Genomic DNA, 18,209 nt, shown 5'->3' on the forward strand with positions numbered 1-18,209 from the left:
ACAGTCAAGGGACCGTCGTTTTGTTTGGGGGGGGTACGAGACAGGATTTCTCTGACTAGAAACTGCAACTGTCCAGGAATGCTGTCCCAGAACTCGCTCTGTAGCCCAGGCTGGCCTGGAAGTCAGAGATCCGCCTGCCTCGGCCTCCCAAGTGCTGGGATTAAAAACGTGCGACACCACCACCTGGCCAGGATGGAGTTTTAAAAAAATTGGGGGAGAAGAGCAGGGGCCACAGGCCACATCTGCCACAGCTGGGCAAGCGGAGGCCAGGAAGACTTTCACGAGTCTTCTCTCCTTTCAAAAGCGAGTCCTGGGGATGGAACACAGGCTGCCAGCCTTGGCAACAAACACTTCTCCACGGAGCCATCTTGCCAGCCCCGCCACGTGCACCTTCCTCAATTTTAATTACATTATATGTGTAAGGGTGTTTTGTCTACAAGTATGTCTGTGTGTGTGCCTGGTGCCCGAGTAGGTCCCCTGGAACTGTAGTCGGACAGTTGTGAGCTCATGTCAGTGCTGGGGATTGAACCTGGGTCCTGTGGAAGAGCGGCCAGTGCTCCTACCTCTGAGCCATCTCTCCAGCCTCTATTTAGGATTTTTTTGTAGGAGTAAACTTGGTGACATCTCAGATTCTGTGATGTCATGACTCATGACACTGACATGTCAGATTTGCAGTCCTCATGTCTCAGTCTCCAGGGTGGCTGGGATGTCGTGTGGATGTCCACATTGAGTGAACAGACCGTGTGTGTGTGTGTGTGTGTGTGTGTGTGTGTGTGTGTGTGTGTGCGCGCGCGCGCGTGCGTGTGCACTTGCTGGCCCCCACGTCCATTCCCTTATGTGGCCACTTGCTTATGCCTGACTAAAACTCAAGGTCCAACTATCAAAACACCAAGGTGCAGCAATTGAAATTCCTTATTTGGCTACACTGGCTAACCTGTCCAGTCAGGATTTACTGACTCACGCCAGCACAGACTTCCCCTTTTTCTCCCTAAAAAGCCGCATCTGCAGAGACTCCTGCTGCTGTCTTTGTGGGATCGGGGGCACCCCAAGCGTCACTTGTCCCTCTGGGGTAATAAATCTCCTTTGGGTCGAGAATACGGTGTCTGGTGTGTTCTGTGCCAACTCCAGGCGCCTTCACACATGGCCCTGTGCCCCGTCCTTGAAAGGTCTTCTGCAGGCAAGAGAAACCCGGGGACCAGACGGCATGCCCGAGGGCATCTTGGGGTCTGAGGGCCGCGTGCAGAATCCTCCCCAGCTCTGAAAGGTGCAGGGACTGGAGTGAGTAGGGAGGGGACAGCTCTGCCTGGTGACTGAGGGACCAAAGCAAGGTGGTCTGAGACCCCAGATTAACCAGGCGCATGGCGGAAGGACAGAGGCGGAGTCAGCAGCCTAGCAATCCAGAACCCTGACAGCCTTCGATGACGAAGCCTGAGGTCCGACCAACAGGCAGCCCTGATGGGATTCGTCACAATCCCCAAGAGTAGAGCCCATCGGAGCAGGAGGTGTGTTAGACTGGAGCCTGGGGCCTGGAGAGATGGCTCATCGGTGAAGAGCACTGACTGCTCTTCCAGAGGTCCTGAGTTCAATTCCCAGCACCCACATGGTGGCTCACAGCCATCTGTAATGAGATCTGGTGCCCTCTTCTGGCCTGCAGGTATATATGCAGGCAGAACACTGTACACATAACAAATAAATAAATCTTAAAAAAAAAAAAAAAAAACCGGAGCCTGTTGCCACTCAGGAGAGGCCAAAGGGGACATCTGCAGAACAGACATTCCCAGCACCCTGTGGGTCCTGGGCCTTGTAGACTTGGAATTCACGCCAAGGCCAGCCCCAAGGTTAAGGCCTGTGGGTACCGACTTCTTCCTCATTCCTCTGCATCTCCATTTCCTACCCGGTGCCCTCTCAGAGTATACGCTGCACCCCAGGATCTGTCCTGCCCCACCCGCCCACTTCAGCAGCCTGCAGAACGCAGGACGGAGTAGCGTGTTCCAGCAGAGGGAGGCGTTGTGTCCCAGCCTGCCCATTGCACACAGCCATGCTCTAGGATGTTTATCTCGGGAGGCTGTACGATGAAACCTCGCTAAGCAGCCAGCATCCTCCTGCCTCAGTTTCTCATTTGTATTACCACGGGCATGTGCCACCACGCCCAACTTCTAAATCTTAGAACTATCCTGTGGAGTGTTAGTGGTTTCGTCCGACGTTTGGGGAAACTGAGGCCCCACACTAGTCCACTGAGATCAATGGGAGCGGGAGGCCGACCAGCATGCAGTGCAGACAGGGCCAGCTCTGCCCTGCAGCGGAGCGAAGGGAGGCTCGCGCCGCCTCGTGGCCGCTAGCGGACACACAGCCGAGAGTGTCGCCTGTCTCCAGGAAGAGACCCAGGGACACCATTCTTTGAAGAAACAGCTACGTGGGCCGGCGGGTGGCACACTCCTGCATCCCAAGAATCAGGAGCCTGAGGCAGGAGAATTACAGCGAGTTAAGAGGCTGGCCTTGGCTACACAAACCCTGTCTCAACAAACAGTAAAATAAATTGATTACAGATTTTAAAAAATCGATGGAGCTGGAGAGATAGCTCAGCAACTAAGCGCGCTGCCTGGAGTTCGATTCCCAGCACCCACAGGAAGGCTCACGACCATTTAACCCCAGTCCCAGGGACCCGACGCTCTCTTCTGGCCTCCGCAGGCACGCACACCTGCAGGTAAAACACCCACACACCTAAAGGAAGAACTAATACAACAGTTTTTTAAGGGATGAATAGATGGTGTAGATACACAGATACATGATGTAAAATGAGAAAGGAAGAAAAGAAAGATCGCTGGAGCCGGGCGGTGGTGGCGCACGCCTTTAATCCCAGCACTCGGGAGGCAGAGCCAGGCGGGTCTCTGTGAGTTCGAGGCCAGCCTGGACTACAGAGCGAGATCCAGGAAAGGCGCAAAGCTACACAGAGAAACCCTGTCTCGAAAAACCAAAAAAAAAAAAAAAAGAAAAGAAAAGAAAGAAAGGTAGGAAGGAAGGAAGGAAGGAAAGAAGGAAGGAAGATCGCTGGATTCCCACTACGCCTACCACTACCAGCGTCCCCCGCGCTCAGAAGCTCTGTAGTAGCTCCGGAGGAACTTGTAAAAGCTCGTCGCGCTGCCTCCTGGGAATTGTAGTCTCTGCGTGAGAGAGGTGGGGCGTATACAGACTGACCTGTAGCCAATAAAGAAGCTGAGCTCTTAGAGCGCTAGTATAGGTATCCAATGGACGCACGGCATCCGGAAGGGCGGGACTTCCGCCAGGGACTCCATGGTGAGAGCCTGCGCGGAAAGAAACACTTCCTTTTGTGACAGGCGGCGGACGAGGACGGACCGCCATGAAGGCCTCGGGCACGGTAAGGAGGCCGCGGTGCGGCCAGGGGCACGGCGGCGGCGGCGGGAGCGCGCGGAGTGACGGTGCGCCGGGATGGCGCGTGCGTGGCCGCCGGGGCCCGCTTGCCGGTCACAGGCCGCTCACCACGAGCCGCGGGCTCGTCGCGGCAACATGGCGGCCGCCGCGTGCTCGGCCGCCGCGCGGGGAGCGGGTGCAGGGGCCTGAGCGGAAGCGTGCCCCGCCGGGCGAGCCGGTGCGGAGGGTGGCCGGGCACCGCGGCGCTCGCCCGTGAGGGCAGAACCTGGGAAGCGGGGGCAGGAGGATTGTCGCGAGTTCCAGTGTAGAAAAAGACGCTGCCCCCCCCATAAAAAGAAAAATCACGTGTGGTTGTTCAGTCTGATTGTTAGCGTCCCGGGGGGCGAGACAGGGCACCCCGAATTTCAGAGCTAGCCCGGGGCACTTAGCGGCGCTCGGAGGCGGACCTCGGCCTCAGTTGCTGGCGGCATGCACTGCGGCCCCTCCGGCCCCGGTTCCGCGGGGTTGGTGCTGCACGCGTGTTATCGCCGCTCTCGGGAGGTGCGGGCACCCAGGTCAGGTGGAGTCATCCTTGGCCATTTCCAAATTGGAGGCCGGATTCGCCCGGCTGATGCTCGGGAAGGACAAAAAGTAAACTTCGAGGGTGTGGTGTCTCACTCGATGAGCAGGGCTGCTGCAGGCGCAGGCTGAGCTCGGGTCCGGGGCGGATGGAGCGGGCCTCCTGGTGAAAAAGTGGGCACGGGCCTGCCACCTGCATCGGAGCCGGGCTCGGGCGCTGGAGAAACCGAGGCAGTTCCATAGCGGGGCCCATGCGTTCTGAAGTGTATTTAGGAAAGGTCCCAGCCTGTGGGGTGAGAGGCAGGCTCCGTGTCCCCAGCAGCCTCCACTCAATCCCCTGTCTTTCAGCTCCGGGAGTACAAGGTGGTGGGGCGCTGTCTGCCTACCCCGAAGTGCCACACGCCACCCCTGTACCGAATGCGCATCTTCGCCCCCAACCATGTGGTGGCCAAGTCCCGCTTCTGGTATTTCGTGTCGCAGCTGAAGAAGATGAAGAAGTCGTCGGGAGAGATCGTGTACTGCGGGCAGGTGCGGCCTGGGGCCCCACGGTGTGCAGCCCTTTAGCCCCCCCAGAGCCAGGGCGGCACACTCCCTGTCCTCCTCTCCCGCAGGTGTTCGAGAAATCACCGCTGCGTGTGAAGAACTTCGGCATCTGGCTGCGCTATGACTCCCGCAGCGGCACACACAACATGTACCGCGAGTACCGGGACCTGACCACCGCTGGAGCCGTCACACAGTGCTGTGAGTCCTCACCCCAGCCCCCTGGCACCCAACCCAAGGACTGCCGCTGCCTGTAGCGGCTGTTTAAACAGTGGTGCGCACAGCAAAGAGGCTTCGTCGCCTTTGGGGGGCTGTGCGGTGCCCCCCAGAGTGAATCAGGAGGTTCTACAGTCCTGGGGGCAGGTGCCGACCCGCATGGGTGCCTGGGGCTGACTTCTTTCCTCCGCAGACCGGGACATGGGTGCCCGGCACCGTGCCCGCGCGCACTCCATCCAGATCATGAAGGTGGAGGAGATTGCTGCGGGCAAATGCCGCCGGCCGGCTGTCAAGCAGTTCCACGTGAGTGACCCCGAGTGGAGGCTGACGCAGGGCTGTGGGGGGTGTTCCGCCTGGCTGAGCCCTGGACATTCATCCCCTCCCTCTCCACAGGACTCCAAGATCAAGTTCCCGCTGCCACATCGTGTGTTGCGGCGCCAGCACAAGCCTCGCTTCACCACCAAGAGGCCCAACACCTTCTTCTAGACCCAGAGACCCACTGAATAAAACTTCAGAGAGTCCTGCCTGGCGCCTTGTTTCTGTGTCCCTGAAAGGGGGAGGGGCGCGTGCCTGAACACCTGCTGTCCCTGCAGGCCCCTTTCTGTAGCTGTGCACCCAGCAGCAGCCCCATGCTAGGCGCAGGCTGTGTGGGACATTGAGAGGTGGCTGTTTCTGCGGTCTCCAGGGTGCTGGCTCGGCCTGAGAATTCCAAGCATGAACTTAATCCACCTGGTTGAAAGCCCCTTATCCTCCTGGCGGTAAACCTCTACCGATGGGAATGAGGCCAGCCAAGCCCCGGCAGGCTGCACCTCCAGGCTGCCCTAGAGGACTGACCGGAGAGTTGCACTTTGTCAAGTACCAATGCGGTGCTAGGTGATGCGCTGGGGAGCCGTTGACTAGGCAGGTGGGGTTGGAGCATGGAGGGAGCAGTAGGTTCCTTTTGGTCACGTGTGGCCAGCACATCTTGTCCTGGCTGGATTCTGACCGATCCTTCTAGCCACACTGACTTAAGGCTGCTGTCCTCACAGGCCTCCTGCCGGGTGACAGCTAATTAAAGGAAATGCTCTCTGGGGTGCTTTGTGAGACCCTGTCAACAAACCAAATTTGACTTGAGGTCTGTAGGTGTTTAACAACGAGTCCTTAACTTAGGAGGCCAGAAGATGGCGTCTGCTCTCCTGGAGATGAAGTTACAAATTGGTGGGCCCCTTCCCTAAGAGCAGCCAGTTTTCAGTGGTCATGAGCCATCTCATCTCACCAACCAAAAGGAGTAAAGACCTTAGTTCCCTCGTCCTCCACTCACCCCGGTCGGCAAGGATGAGCTGCCGTCTCCAGCTCAGGAGTGCTGTCATGGTTCACAGTTCTCTGGACAAGGGAATTCTGGCCACACCCAGTGCTCTGCAGCTCTTGCAGGGGACCTGAGTTGGTCTCCAGCACCTGTGTTAGGCCCACATCTGTGACTCCAGTGCCTCTAACCTACAGGCACCCGCATTCACGTGCACCCACCGGGTCACCCGTATACACACAGTTTTAGGGTTTGTTACTGGTAGCATGGGCCTGCCTGGCCTCAGATTCTCCTGAATGGGCTTTAAAGAGACACCTTCCTGGTGGTGCGTGGTGGCTCATCCCTGAAATTCCAGCACTCGGCAGGCAGAGGCAGGCGGTTCTCCAGTTCCAGGCCAGTCTGGAAAAAACAAGCAAACTGCACAGAGCTGTGCGAGCCCTGGGCTGGACTTCAGCCACAGCTCTGAGTGATGCTAGAACATTGGGCACAAGTCTGCTGCTCACTGTGACTAGTGTTGGGTCCCCACGTGTCAGTCGACACTTGAAGCCTGCCTGCCTCTGCAGAACAGTCCTGGTTCGGGAAGCTTCCCACCCCCACCTCACTGCTTCCCTCCAGTACCCATTCTCAAGCATTGTGAAGACCTGAAAGTTCTCAGTTCAACGTCCTCAGACACCCACCCTCCCGCGCCCTCCACACCAAGGCTTAGGAGATGGCTCTAGCCGGTGGTCCCAGCAGCCCCTCAGGCTCCTTCCTGTCCCAGACCCTTTGCTGCTGTGGGCCCTGATCCGCCTCAGACGGGGACAGCACCCGTCCCACAATGGGGAGCAGGGCCCTCCGAGCCGGTCTATAGCCTGTGGCAGGGGCTCCCTCCACTTGCTAGGTCACCCGAAACGTGGGGGGCTCGACAGGGAACCAACCCTGGACACCCCAGGTTCCCCACCAGCTCATCCAGGAGGGGTCCCACGGTGACAGCTCCTGAGCCGCAGGCTGCCTCGTCCCAAGCCAGTGAAGTCCTCTGTCTCTTAAAGCTACGAAAACTCTTAGGACCCAGTTCTTCGCCAGAGGACCAGCAATTGAGGGAGAAGACGGGCGCCCAAAGAGCGAGCAAATGAGTTTGTGGAGGCAGGGTGGTCCACACTTGTCATCCCAGCACTAGGGAAGCCGAGGCAGGAGGATTGCCACGGTTTCGAGGCCAACCTGTGGGAAGGAAGGAGGAAAAGGCAGGAAGAAGAGGGGGCCAGGCCAGGTGTGGAGCATACTCCTGTCATCCCGGCCGGAACTCACACACACACACACACACACACACACACACACACACACACACACACACACACACGCGCGGAGATAGGTCCAGACTGCCCTTGTACAGATGGGGAGAAACTGAGACCTAAACAGAAGGGAGAAATTCTCCAAATGGGTCCGAGCGCCTCCCACCGGGCTTGGCTGGAGGGCGAGGTTGGACAGTTCCCTGCCCCACACTGCGGAAAAAAGGCAGATGCCCGCTGGGGGAGGGACTCGGTCGAGCGCTTTGCCTTAGGGAGCCCGGAACCCCCGAGAGGGAACCCCAGCGCCGGGTACCAGCCGGGCAGGCTGCGCGAGCGCGGGCCTGAGCCTCCGTTGGCCCGTCTGCCCGCAGCCCTGGACGTGGGAGAGTGTCAGGAGACCAGTGTCGCGGAGCAGCCCCCACCCCCGCCGCCCGCACCCCTGCAGGCCCGCCAGCCCCAGGCCGGAAAGGGTGCGGGTCGCGCCCGCCTCCCAGGCGGGGGCGGAGCCGCGCTGACCTTGGAGCCCAATAAATCCGCGGCGCGCAGCCGGGCACCGACGGCAGGACCGGGGCGCGCACGCACTGGCCGAGGGTCCCGGACGTCTCCGCATCCTCCCCGCACCCAGTCACCTGTCCCCATGGAGGGCGCCGAGGCCGGGGCGCGGGCCGCCTTCGGGCCCTGGGACTACGGCGTGTTCGCGGCGATGCTGCTGGTGTCCACGGGCATCGGGCTGTGGGTCGGCCTGGCCCGCGGCGGCCAGCGCAGCGCCGACGACTTCTTCACCGGGGGCCGGCAGCTGGCGGCCGTGCCCGTGGGGCTGTCGCTGGCCGCCAGCTTCATGTCGGCCGTGCAGGTGCTCGGGGTCCCCGCCGAGGCGGCGCGCTACGGCCTCAAGTTCCTGTGGATGTGCGCGGGCCAGGTGCTCAACTCGCTGCTCACCGCCCTGCTCTTCCTGCCCGTTTTCTACCGCCTGGGCCTCACCAGCACCTACCAGGTAGGGGACCGGGCCCGCGGGAAGGTTCCGGGAAGATGCCGCGGGCGCTGGGCAGGGCCGGGAAGGAGGAAGCGCCAGTCTGGGCCCCACAGCCCGGACAGCCTCGGGGCGGCGGCCGCCCGCCCGCCCGGCGACGCCGGTTCCCGCGTGCGCCCGGGCCCCCCACCCGCGCCCGCACACGGATCAAACGCCTGCTGCGAGGCCAGGGTCCCGCAGTATTTCCCAACCGTTCAACGCGTGGTGAAAGCAGGATGGCGCCGACCTGTAGTCTCAGCACTGGGGAGGCTGAGGCAGGAGGATTGCCATGAGTTCCAAGCCAGCCTGGACTCGTTAGGGAAACCCCAATCTCAAATCTGCGGGAGGAGTTGGGCACCCTGCAACCGTCCAGCAAGAGTAGGGACACTCTGAAGGCTGATATCCCAGTACTCGTGTAGCTCAGGCAGGAGGATTGCCTCGAGTTCCAAGCCAGCTTGGTTTACACAGAGAGACCCTGACTCAAAAGAACTCCGTGAGCGCAGGGAGAGGAGGGTGAGAACGGACGGTGAGGGGCCGGGGGTCGTGGCCGGTGACCCCCAGCCCTGGCTCCCTCCGCAGTACCTGGAGCTTCGCTTCAGCCGAGCAGTGCGGCTCTGCGGGACGCTGCAGTACCTGGTGGCCACGGTGAGCGAGCTGCGCGCCACGCCCCCGCCAGCCACGCCCCCACCCGTCCGGGCCCGCCCCTTCCCCGGCCCCGCCCCCGCCTCACGGCCCTCCCCACCCGCAGATGCTGTACACAGGCATCGTGATCTACGCGCCCGCGCTCATCCTGAACCAAGGTCTGACTGGCGGGCGGGGGAGGGGCCGGGAGCCCAGGAGCCCAGGCTGGACCTCGCAGGAGCAGGCGGAAAGCCGGAGGCCTGACAGGAGGTGTGTTTTGCAGTGACCGGGTTGGACATCTGGGCGTCGCTCCTGTCCACGGGAGTAATCTGCACCTTGTACACGACCGTGGTGAGTGGGCCGTGGCCGCTGCGCGGTCTTGTGGGCGACCCCAGACGGGCAGCACCATCCCAACTCCCCGCGCCCCAGGGAGCCCCTGCCTGCCGGGGCCCCCACCGCCTCCCCTACCTGAGGCTCATGGGCAGGCGCGTCAGGTGCAGCTGGATCGCGCAGCCCTGGGGGCTTTGCCTTGCGCTGGGCTCCCCGGTCCCCGAGCTGCAGCCTCCGTCTCTCCAGAGTGAGCTGGATTTAGCTGGAGCTGGCGACGCTCCGGCCTGCTCTTCTCGGGGTCCCGCGCTGCGGCTGTGCCACCTGGGGGCCCGGCCTGCTCTGGCGCCTCTTCCTGGAGAGGCAGAGATTACCCGTGAGAGAACAGATGCAGCTGCCGGCTGCTGTCACCGCGGCCCTGGGGAGGCTGAGGTTGCAGGCTTGCAGGTTCTAGGCCAGCCTTGGCTGCACACGCCTTAGGAAAGAGGAAGGGTGCTGAGGACAGATATTGGGACGTCGCCGGGACGGCCGGGCGATCGCATCTTCGGCATTCATTATCTTATTTAATCGTCCGCGGGGAGGTACACTGCCCTCCCTTTACAGGTGGGGACCCGGGGGCCCGGTTCCCACAAGCCAGGCGAGGAGGAGTCGCGGCCTGCTCCTGACTCAGTGCCGCCCGCAGCTCGGGACCGGCGTGACCGCGTCCCCTCTCCCCTCTCGTGCACAGGGCGGTATGAAGGCCGTGGTCTGGACAGACGTGTTCCAGGTGGTGGTGATGCTCAGCGGCTTCTGGGTGATCCTGGCCCGAGGCGCCATGCTCATGGGGGGGCCCTGGAACGTGCTCCGTCTCGCCCAGAACCATTCCCGGATCAACCTGATGGAGTGAGAGACGGGGCCCCACTGTGTAGCCCAGGCTAGCCTCACATCGATGCCTCAGCCTCCCCAGCACTGTGATGATGGGAGGATAGTCTTTGAATACCTCCCACGTCTCAGAAGGGAGCAAAGCTCAACACGGAAAACCCGTACTCACACTTCAAAACCCACTGCCAATGTCCCCTTAGGATCCTGAACCGCCGTGGGTGATCGGGGAGGAGACATCCTCACGCGGCGCTAACCTGCCTCCTTCCCTACCCAGCTTTGACCCTGATCCCCGGAGCCGCTATACCTTCTGGACGTTCGTAGTGGGCGGCACGCTGGTGTGGCTCTCCATGTACGGCGTGAACCAGGCGCAGGTACAGCGCTACGTGGCGTGCCGCACCGAGGGCAAGGCCAAGCTGTGAGTATGCCGGAGCGGGGCCCACGCGGAGCTCGGGACCGGCTGCCCGGCCACACTCTCAGACCTCCCCGCCCCCAGGGCCCTGCTCGTCAACCAGCTGGGCCTCTTCCTGATCGTGGTCAGCGCGGCTTGCTGTGGCGTCGTCATGTTCGTCGTCTACAAAGACTGCGACCCCCTGCTCCGGGGACGCATCTCGGCGCCAGACCAGGTGAGCGAGCTCACCCTCGTCAGGTCCCCGGTGGCCCTTCCCCACCGGGACAGGGCGCAGAGGAGGACCCGGGAGGAGCGGGGAGCCTGGGGGCAGCAGGGTCCCTCCAGGCCCGAGGGACGCCAGCCAACCCAGAGTCACAAAGATGCCCCTGAGCACAGCAAGGCCGGGGGAGACCCCGGGCCAGCATGATAGCAGCCGACCGCCGAGACAGGGGCTGGGTAGCTCAGGCTGGCCGAACTCACTATGGAGCCAAGGCTGGCCTGCCCAGGACGGACACCAGAAACAAAGAGAGAAACCACCCACCCACGCCCCGTGCGTGACGGCCAGGGGCCCTGTCCCCACGCCCCGTGTGTGACAGCCAGGGCCCCTGTCCCCACGCCCCGTGCGTGACGGCCCCTGTCCCCACGCCCCGTGCGTGACGGCCCCTGTCCCCACGCCCCGTGCGTGACGGCCCCTGTCCCCACGCCCCGTGCGTGACGGCCCCTGTCCCCACGCCCCGTGCGTGACGGCCCCTGTCCCCACGCCCCGTGCGTGACGGCCCCTGTCCCCACGCCCCGTGCGTGACGGCCCCTGTCCCCACGCCCCGTGCGTGACGGCCCCTGTCCCCACGCCCCGTGCGTGACGGCCCCTGTCCCCACGCCCCGTGCGTGACGGCCGGGGCCCCTGTCCCCACGCCCCGTGTGTGACGGCCGGGCCCCTGTCCCCACGCCCCGTGCGTGACGGCCGGGGCCCCTGTCCCCACGCCCCGTGCGTGACGGCCCCTGTCCCCACGCCCCGTGTGTGACTGCCGGGGCCCCTGTCCCCCACAGTACATGCCACTGCTCGTGTTGGACATTTTTGAGGACCTGCCCGGAGTCCCCGGGCTCTTCCTGGCCTGTGCCTACAGTGGCACCCTCAGGTGAGTGCCCTGCTCGTCCCCAGCTGTGACTCAGCCTTGGGGGGCTCTGATCCACACTGACTGGCCATCTCCCCAAGGATGCAAAGTTCTGTCCATTAGGCAGAGGGCCTGCAGCAGGACAGTGTCTGATGGCCGGTACCCAGGCAGCTGCCCTGTGCCCTGAGGCTGCGCCCTTGTCCTCCTCCTCCGCCCGCAGCACAGCATCCACCAGTATCAACGCCATGGCAGCCGTCACTGTGGAAGACCTCATCAAGCCGCGGATGCCTAGCCTGGCCCCTCGGAAGCTCGTCCTCATCTCTAAAGGGCTCTGTGAGTTTGGGGGGCCGGGGTGTGGGGCCAGGGAGGTGCTCCGCACTGACTCGCCGCCCCTCCCCACAGCCCTCATCTACGGCTCGGCTTGCCTCACGGTGGCCGCTCTGTCCTCGCTGCTGGGAGGCGGTGTCCTCCAGGTGAGACCCAACCCCACCTGCCCTGCACCCCCAACATAGTCCCAGCCGAGGCTCAGGGAGATGCCCAGGCCGCTGGGGACACCAGAGGGGTGGGGCTTGGCGTGGTGAGCGCCTGTCATGCCAGAGGCTGATGCAGGAAGGTGAGGAGCTCAAGGCTAGCCTTAGCTACATAGAGAGGTCCAGGGCATACCTGAGCCCTGTCGCTGTCGTTGTCTACCAGCCTTCGGGGACAAAGAGGATTGGGGAAACTGAGTCCTGGGAGGTGGTAGCTAAGCCCAGCCTTCCTCCACCTGCCTCACAGGGCTCCTTCACAGTGATGGGCGTCATCAGTGGGCCTCTGCTAGGCGCCTTCACGCTGGGGATGGTGCTCCCAGCCTGCAACACGCCGGTGAGTGGGGAGGGCGGGGGCGTGGTCTTCGGGGGCGTGGTCTTCGGGGGCGTGGTCCGGAAGCGCCGCCCCTCACGATGACCCCGCCCCCAGGGCGTCCTGTCTGGGCTGGCTGCAGGCTTGGCTGTATCCCTGTGGGTGGCCGTGGGGGCCACACTGTATCCACCCGGGGAGCAAACCATGGGGGTGCTGCCCACCTCGGCCGCCGGCTGCACCAATGCCTCAGTCCTCATGGGCCCACCCGGAGCTGCCAACGCCTCCAGCAGGGTCCCCAGGTGAGCAGCCCCGGGTCGGGGTCCAGGGTGTGATGTCAGCAGGCAGGGCTGGGAGCCGGGGAAGAGCATCCCTAGGGGGAAAACACGGTCTGTGCAAAGGCCCCGGGCCACGCTCAGATTCCGGAGGCTCGGGCGTGTGAGCTGAGTTTAACAGAAGGACGGTGGGGCCGAAGGCAAAGGATCATCAGGCTTTTGGCTTTATTCATTTAATTTTATTTTAATAGTTGGAGACAGAGTCTCGTGTAGCCCAGGCTGGCCCCAGAACTCTCTGAAGAAGCCCATGATCCTCCTGTCTCCACCTGCTGCATGCTGGGATGGTGGGTGTGGCCCAACATGTTTGGCTACTTTTTCTTTCTTTCTTTTTCAATATTATGTTTTTTATTGGGATGTAATTAACATCCTACACAACTAGCCATAAAAACGTAGGTTTAGCTGGGTGTGGTGGCAGAAGCCTGTCTCAAGATGGAGGCAGCAGGTGCGATCATAGATCACCCTTGCTGCAGAGTTAGTTTGAAGACAATTTGGGCTACATTAATAAATTAAAATTTTTAATCCTCCCAGCTTCTGGGAGGATCCATGTTTTGAGTCTGTGGATTTATCTCTTCTGGGCTTTTCGAATGAACAAAATCTTAGAATATATGGGCTTTTGAGTCTTGACTTGTTCAGAAAGTTCATCCATGGTTATCTGTGAGTGCAGGATATACCATTGTTTTTTCCCTTTTTGTGGTTGAGTAATATTCCACTGAATGGATATACCACATGTGTGTAACTGCTCATCAGTTAAGGACATGTGGCTGGTGTGCTGGTTGGGCTGCTGTGAACAGAATTTCAACAAACCTTTGTGCACAAAGCCAAGTGTGCATAAGCTTCTCCTCCCAGCACTCAGGAAGCTGTGACTTCAAGGCCTTCTTGGACACCTTAGCTAGGCCTTGTCTCAAAAGGAGGCCTGGGCTGGGATGAGTTCAGTGGTTGAGCACTTTCCTAGCATGGGAGAGGACCTGGGTTCCTTCTAGAAAAATAAGAAGAGAAAATGCTCCATGGCCATCTGAAACCTCCCAGGCTTGGTCAGGTCCCGGGGTGTTTCTCTGTGCCTGCCTCTCTTCAGAGGGTGCGTCTGTGGAGGTTGACCAGAAGGGCTTTTCTCCTAAGCAATCGGGTTCATTTAGTTCCAAGATTAATGGGGAGCCATGGTGGGTGGGGAGAACGGGCTTCTGCACAGGCCTGAGTGACGCCTGAGCGGACAGGGTGGGCGGAGTGTGTGCTGTGGACAGATGTGTCCGTACGTCCTCTCCCACCCAGCTCTGGAGTGGACGCAGGCCGCCCTGCCCTGGCCGACACCCTCTATGCCATCTCTTATCTCTACTACGGGGCTCTGGGCACGCTGACCACCGTGCTGTGTGGCGTCCTCATCAGTTATCTGACGGGTGAGTGCGGGGCCTCCATCGAGGCCAGCCGTTCATCCTCCTGCCTCCACCCCGACTCCCCAAAAGGAGAGCTGGAAGGGGTCCCCATCGGCTGTGAGCTGGCACCTTCGCGTCATCCCCGAGGCACCCTGCGCCCCAGAGGCCGGTTCTGTTTTGCAGACCTGGGAACTGAGGCAGGTTCCTCCAGGAGAGTCCCAGCCAAGGCCCCGGGATGTGGGGCGCTGTCCGCGGTCCTGAAACCAAATCTGCGTGGGGGAGGCTCCTGGGCCCCACAGATTTCTGTTTGCTTGGGTTTGAGATGGGGAGTGGGGTCCTCATTCTGTAGCTCAGGCTGACCCTCACACGCGTGACAATCCTCCTGCCTCAACTTCCTCAATGCTTGCATGGCATGTGTGCACGCAACCCATGCCATGCTTACTTCTCTTGATTCACTTATTTCCTTTTGAGACAGGGTCTCATGTAGCCCAGGCTAGCCTCAAATTCATTATGTAGCCGAGACAGACCTTGACCTTCGGATGCTCATGAGAGCGTGCACTGCCGTGCCTGGGTTACGTGTTCTGGGGACGGAAGCCAGGGCTCCGTGTGTGCCGAGTAAGCCCCCTACCACCGAGCTGCGGATCCGTTGATAAGCGGCCACAGCCCCAGCCTGGGTCCCGCTCTGACGGAGCGAGTTGACGCCCTCGGGTTTGCTGAACTTCTAGACACTAGGGTTGAAACAGTTTGTGGACTGAACGCTGGACACTCCCAGCTTGCTGAGAGGTGGTACCAACACTCTGGAGGCAGAGGCAGGAGGATTGCCATGAGTTCCAGGACAGACCCTGTCTCAAAAAGAGAAAAACAACCCAGAATAAAGCCAACCCGCCTCCTCAGGAGTGGGCAGCCGTTGGGTGGCCTCGGGGCTGGACGAGCCCGACCTGAGTCCCTGTGCTCCTGCCCCTCAGGCCCCACCAAGCGCAGCTCCCTGAGCCCCGGACTGCTGTGGTGGGACCTCGCCAGGCAGACGGCGTCCGTGGCCCCGAAGGAGGACGCCGCCACCCTGGAGGACAGCCTGGTGAAGGTCAGATCCAGCTCGGGCGGCTGGGCACCAGGGCCGTGGGGACCCGGCGGGTGCAGCCTCAGGGGCCGGGCAGATTCCTCTCCGCGGTTACAGCTCTCCCTTTCCCAGGGGCCGACACAGATGAGCACTGTCTATTTTTACCATATCTGTTTTTTTTAAACAATTATTTCCTGCCTGTGCCGGGGGAAACTGGTTTCCACTCGAGAGACACTTCTGAAGAATATTCTTAAGATAACATTACTTAATTCAGAATTACATAAGAAGCGGGGTGGGGGGGGCGGGGCTGGAGCCGAGCCCGGGGACTGCAGAGCCCATGCCCCGAAAGTGGGAGACGCTGTCACCTCCTGAGAGACCAGAGTGACACAAAGAAAGAGGCTTTCCAGCAGGTGACACCAGAGACAGGAATGCAAAGTGCAAGGCCAACCTCAGCAGGCCTAAGGCCTCCAGGGCCCGTGAGAGCCTGTCTCAAGTGACAGTGAGGGGGGCAGTGGCCGCAGAGGACCCGGTCCCTGCCCAGCACCTGTGTCTGTAGCTCCAGGGGTCCCCTTCTGGCCTCCGCAGGCACTGGGCCCGCACACACATGCTAGCCAAACACCCATATCCATAATATAAAATAATATAATAATAATGTTATGAACCTGGGTGCGGGCCTGGTGGAGATCTCAGCACTGAGGCAGGAGGATCACTGCAAGTTCGAGGCTCCACTGATACAGAGACCTTGACTCTAACAGCCTGAGACGGAGCAGGCTGGGTGGAGCGCATGCGCACCACCGGGTGGCGGCGGCTGGCCCTGGGGGACCGCTCTGGGGCGGGCCTGTGATGTCCTCCGCTTTCTCCCAGGGTCCGGAAGACATCCCCGCTGCGACCAAAGGGACGCCTGGCCTGCTGCCAGGCGACGAGGCCCACCCGCTGTCCCCGGGCCGCGATCTCGAGACCAACCTCTGAGGCCCAGGACGCCAGGCGCGGCCGCGGGCCTCTCGGATCGGCTGGACGGGAGCGTGCCCCGAGGCCTGGCTGGCACTGGCTCGCCCCTCCCGGTCCCCGGGTCCCACCCGCTCTGCATCCGCCGGGAGAGCCCCGCTGCTCCTGACAGCCTTGCCGGCTGAGCCGCCAGGGCCCATTCCACAGGCAGAGAAACTGAGGGCTGTCAACCCGACACCGGGCAGGTTCAGAGTTCAGGGGCATCCTCGGCTACATAGTGCATTTGAGGCCAGCCTGGGCTACAGGAGACCCTGCCCCCAAACAAACACATGTAGGTTACCTGGCCTGCACCTTGATCAACAGGGAAAGGCTTGCTCAGCACGCAGTAGGCCCAGGGTCCCAGCCCCACCACCGCGAAGGAGTTTTTTAAAATAGTGAAGGGACGCAGACACAGGGAAACCGAGGCAGAGAGAGAGTGAGGTGTCTCCACAGAGCCCCCAGGGTGCCGGAGCGGCCGGGGACTGCCACGGGTTCGATTCTCAGAGCCCCACGAGACACACGGACATGGTGACACCTTGAGTGCGGACTTGTGGTTTGCAGAACTATCAGAGAACGTGCTTGTTTTGTGATCAGCCACCCAGCCTCTGCTAATTCCTCACAGCTCCCACGCTTCCCACCCTTCACGTCTGGGTACGTGCTAGGCAAGCGCTCTACCACTGAACTGCACTTAGACCTCCATATTTTTTCGTTTTTGTTTTGGACACAGGGTCTTAAGGAAGTCTGGCTGCTGTCTACTGATCTCTCCACACTTTTGTGTATATCAATATTTCACTCTTTTTCAATGCCAAGTAGTATTCCATTGTATGGACATACCACAATGTGTCACTCATTCCCAGCAGGTGGAAAGCTAGTTTCCAGCTTTTGTCTACAATGAATAAAAATTGCTGTGGGTGTTCCTGTGCAATGGCGTGTGACAATCAATCAGCTATCAGTATCTGGGCTCCACATCTGTGCAGTCCATGAACCCATAGATGGAAAATATTTGAAAAAAATTTATCATTGAACGTATTTTGGGGTCCTGGTTCCCTAGGCAAGTAGTGTAAGAAATATCTACAGAGAGACAAATCCACTCTAAGTTAGGGCATCTACAGGAGCAAGCCAGCTATGGTGGTACACACCCGGGATCCCAGCCTTCAGAAAGCTGAGGCAGGAGAGATGCTTGAGATCCAGGCTCGTATGGGCTACGGAGTGTTTTCCTGTCTCAACAACAGGCAAACAGGCGGACAGAGGGACAGCTGGTGTTGTGACCTGGTGAAGATTTGTCGCCGTGCCAAAGGCTCTGTCCCCAGCACAAGAAAGTCTAGAAGACTGTGTACGAGGGGGGGCTCTGTGCAAACAGGATGTTGGGCGCCCTGAGCAGGCACCATGTCCTGGAAGCCACACCCCTCAGGCCACCGCACCTCAGTTTCTCCTGAGGAACTCGTTTAGTTGGTGGCCGTGGCCTGGCTGACTCCTATGGCGGTGGATGTTTATTTTGGGAGGCAGGACTGAGGTAAAGGCACATGTAGGCTGGCCTCTCAACTGCTCTATAGCTCAGGATGACCTTGAGTGCCTGATCTTCCTGCCTCCACCTCCTCAGTGTTCACTTTGTCCAGCAGGAAGCCCAGAAGCCCTCCCACATCCTCTCCCCCAGGACCCCACCATTCCCTTATTTTATCTATTTATTTATTTGTTGGTTTTCTGAGACAAAGTCTCTCTGTTTAACCCAGGCTGGTCTCGAACTCACAGAGACCTGCCTGCCTCTGCCTTCAGAGTGCTGGGGTTAAAAGTGCGAGGCCCTGTGCCCAGCCATCGCTTCCTTATGTTTTTAAAAAGGTTGATGCCTTTATTTTGTGTGTGGAAACACACACCAAGGCCGGGTATACGCAAGCCAGAGGACAGCTTGCAGGAGTTGGCTCTCTCCTTCCACCATGTGAGACTGGAGGATCGAACCCAGGTTCTCAAGCTTGGCAGCAAGCTCCTTTACCTACTGCGCCCTCTCAACGGCCCTCTCTTCTGATTCACCCTGGCCTCGATTATTTTTCTTATCTCAATGGCAAACA

General features: G+C 60.5%; 2 protein-coding genes and 1 non-coding gene across 3 annotated transcripts; all 3 read left to right on the forward strand.

Annotated features, from left to right (window-relative positions):
• Positions 1 to 3,242: 3,242 nt before the first annotated feature.
• Rpl18a (ribosomal protein L18a) lies at positions 3,243 to 5,229 on the forward strand. Its single transcript, XM_052752824.1, has 5 exons — positions 3,243 to 3,376; positions 4,297 to 4,476; positions 4,560 to 4,689; positions 4,898 to 5,007; positions 5,098 to 5,229. The coding sequence occupies exons 1-5, from the start codon at positions 3,359 to 3,361 to the stop codon at positions 5,188 to 5,190; spliced, it is 531 nt and encodes a 176-aa protein (XP_052608784.1). The 5' UTR covers positions 3,243 to 3,358; the 3' UTR covers positions 5,191 to 5,229.
• LOC128119530 (small nucleolar RNA SNORA68) lies at positions 4,711 to 4,841 on the forward strand. The gene has a single exon (XR_008221560.1). It is a non-coding gene; the product is annotated as a small nucleolar RNA SNORA68 (small nucleolar RNA).
• A 2,445-nt stretch (positions 5,230 to 7,674) lies between the features above and the next one.
• On the forward strand, positions 7,675 to 16,250 carry Slc5a5 (solute carrier family 5 member 5). The gene is made up of 15 exons (XM_052752570.1): positions 7,675 to 8,245; positions 8,840 to 8,905; positions 9,009 to 9,060; positions 9,165 to 9,232; positions 9,936 to 10,090; positions 10,344 to 10,484; positions 10,563 to 10,692; positions 11,505 to 11,593; positions 11,790 to 11,902; positions 11,972 to 12,042; positions 12,344 to 12,430; positions 12,524 to 12,705; positions 14,005 to 14,129; positions 15,071 to 15,186; positions 16,027 to 16,250. Exons 1-15 carry the CDS (start codon positions 7,889 to 7,891, stop codon positions 16,129 to 16,131), a joined length of 1,857 nt encoding a protein of 618 aa, XP_052608530.1. The 5' UTR covers positions 7,675 to 7,888; the 3' UTR covers positions 16,132 to 16,250.
• Positions 16,251 to 18,209: the final 1,959 nt, after the last annotated feature.

This window comes from Peromyscus californicus, unplaced genomic scaffold (assembly GCF_007827085.1).
Source record: "Peromyscus californicus insignis strain IS unplaced genomic scaffold, ASM782708v3 Scaffold_23__1_contigs__length_62951481, whole genome shotgun sequence".
NCBI classification, from domain to species: domain Eukaryota; kingdom Metazoa; phylum Chordata; class Mammalia; order Rodentia; family Cricetidae; genus Peromyscus; species Peromyscus californicus.

What these genes read in the sequence shown, in the direction of transcription:
- Rpl18a (XM_052752824.1), top strand. An exon ending in TGGAGCCGTCACACAGTGCT is followed by an intron (nt 4,690 to 4,897) that starts GTGAGTCCTCAC and finishes TTTCCTCCGCAG; the next exon opens with ACCGGGACATGGGTGCCCGG. An exon ending in CGGCTGTCAAGCAGTTCCAC is followed by an intron (nt 5,008 to 5,097) that starts GTGAGTGACCCC and finishes CCCTCTCCACAG; the next exon opens with GACTCCAAGATCAAGTTCCC.
- Slc5a5 (XM_052752570.1), top strand. Translation starts at nt 7,889, where the DNA reads ATGGAGGGCGCCGAGGCCGGGGCGCGGGCCGCCTTCGGGCCCTGGGAC. An exon ending in GCATCTCGGCGCCAGACCAG is followed by an intron (nt 10,693 to 11,504) that starts GTGAGCGAGCTC and finishes TGTCCCCCACAG; the next exon opens with TACATGCCACTGCTCGTGTT. An exon ending in TCCCAGCCTGCAACACGCCG is followed by an intron (nt 12,431 to 12,523) that starts GTGAGTGGGGAG and finishes CCCCGCCCCCAG; the next exon opens with GGCGTCCTGTCTGGGCTGGC.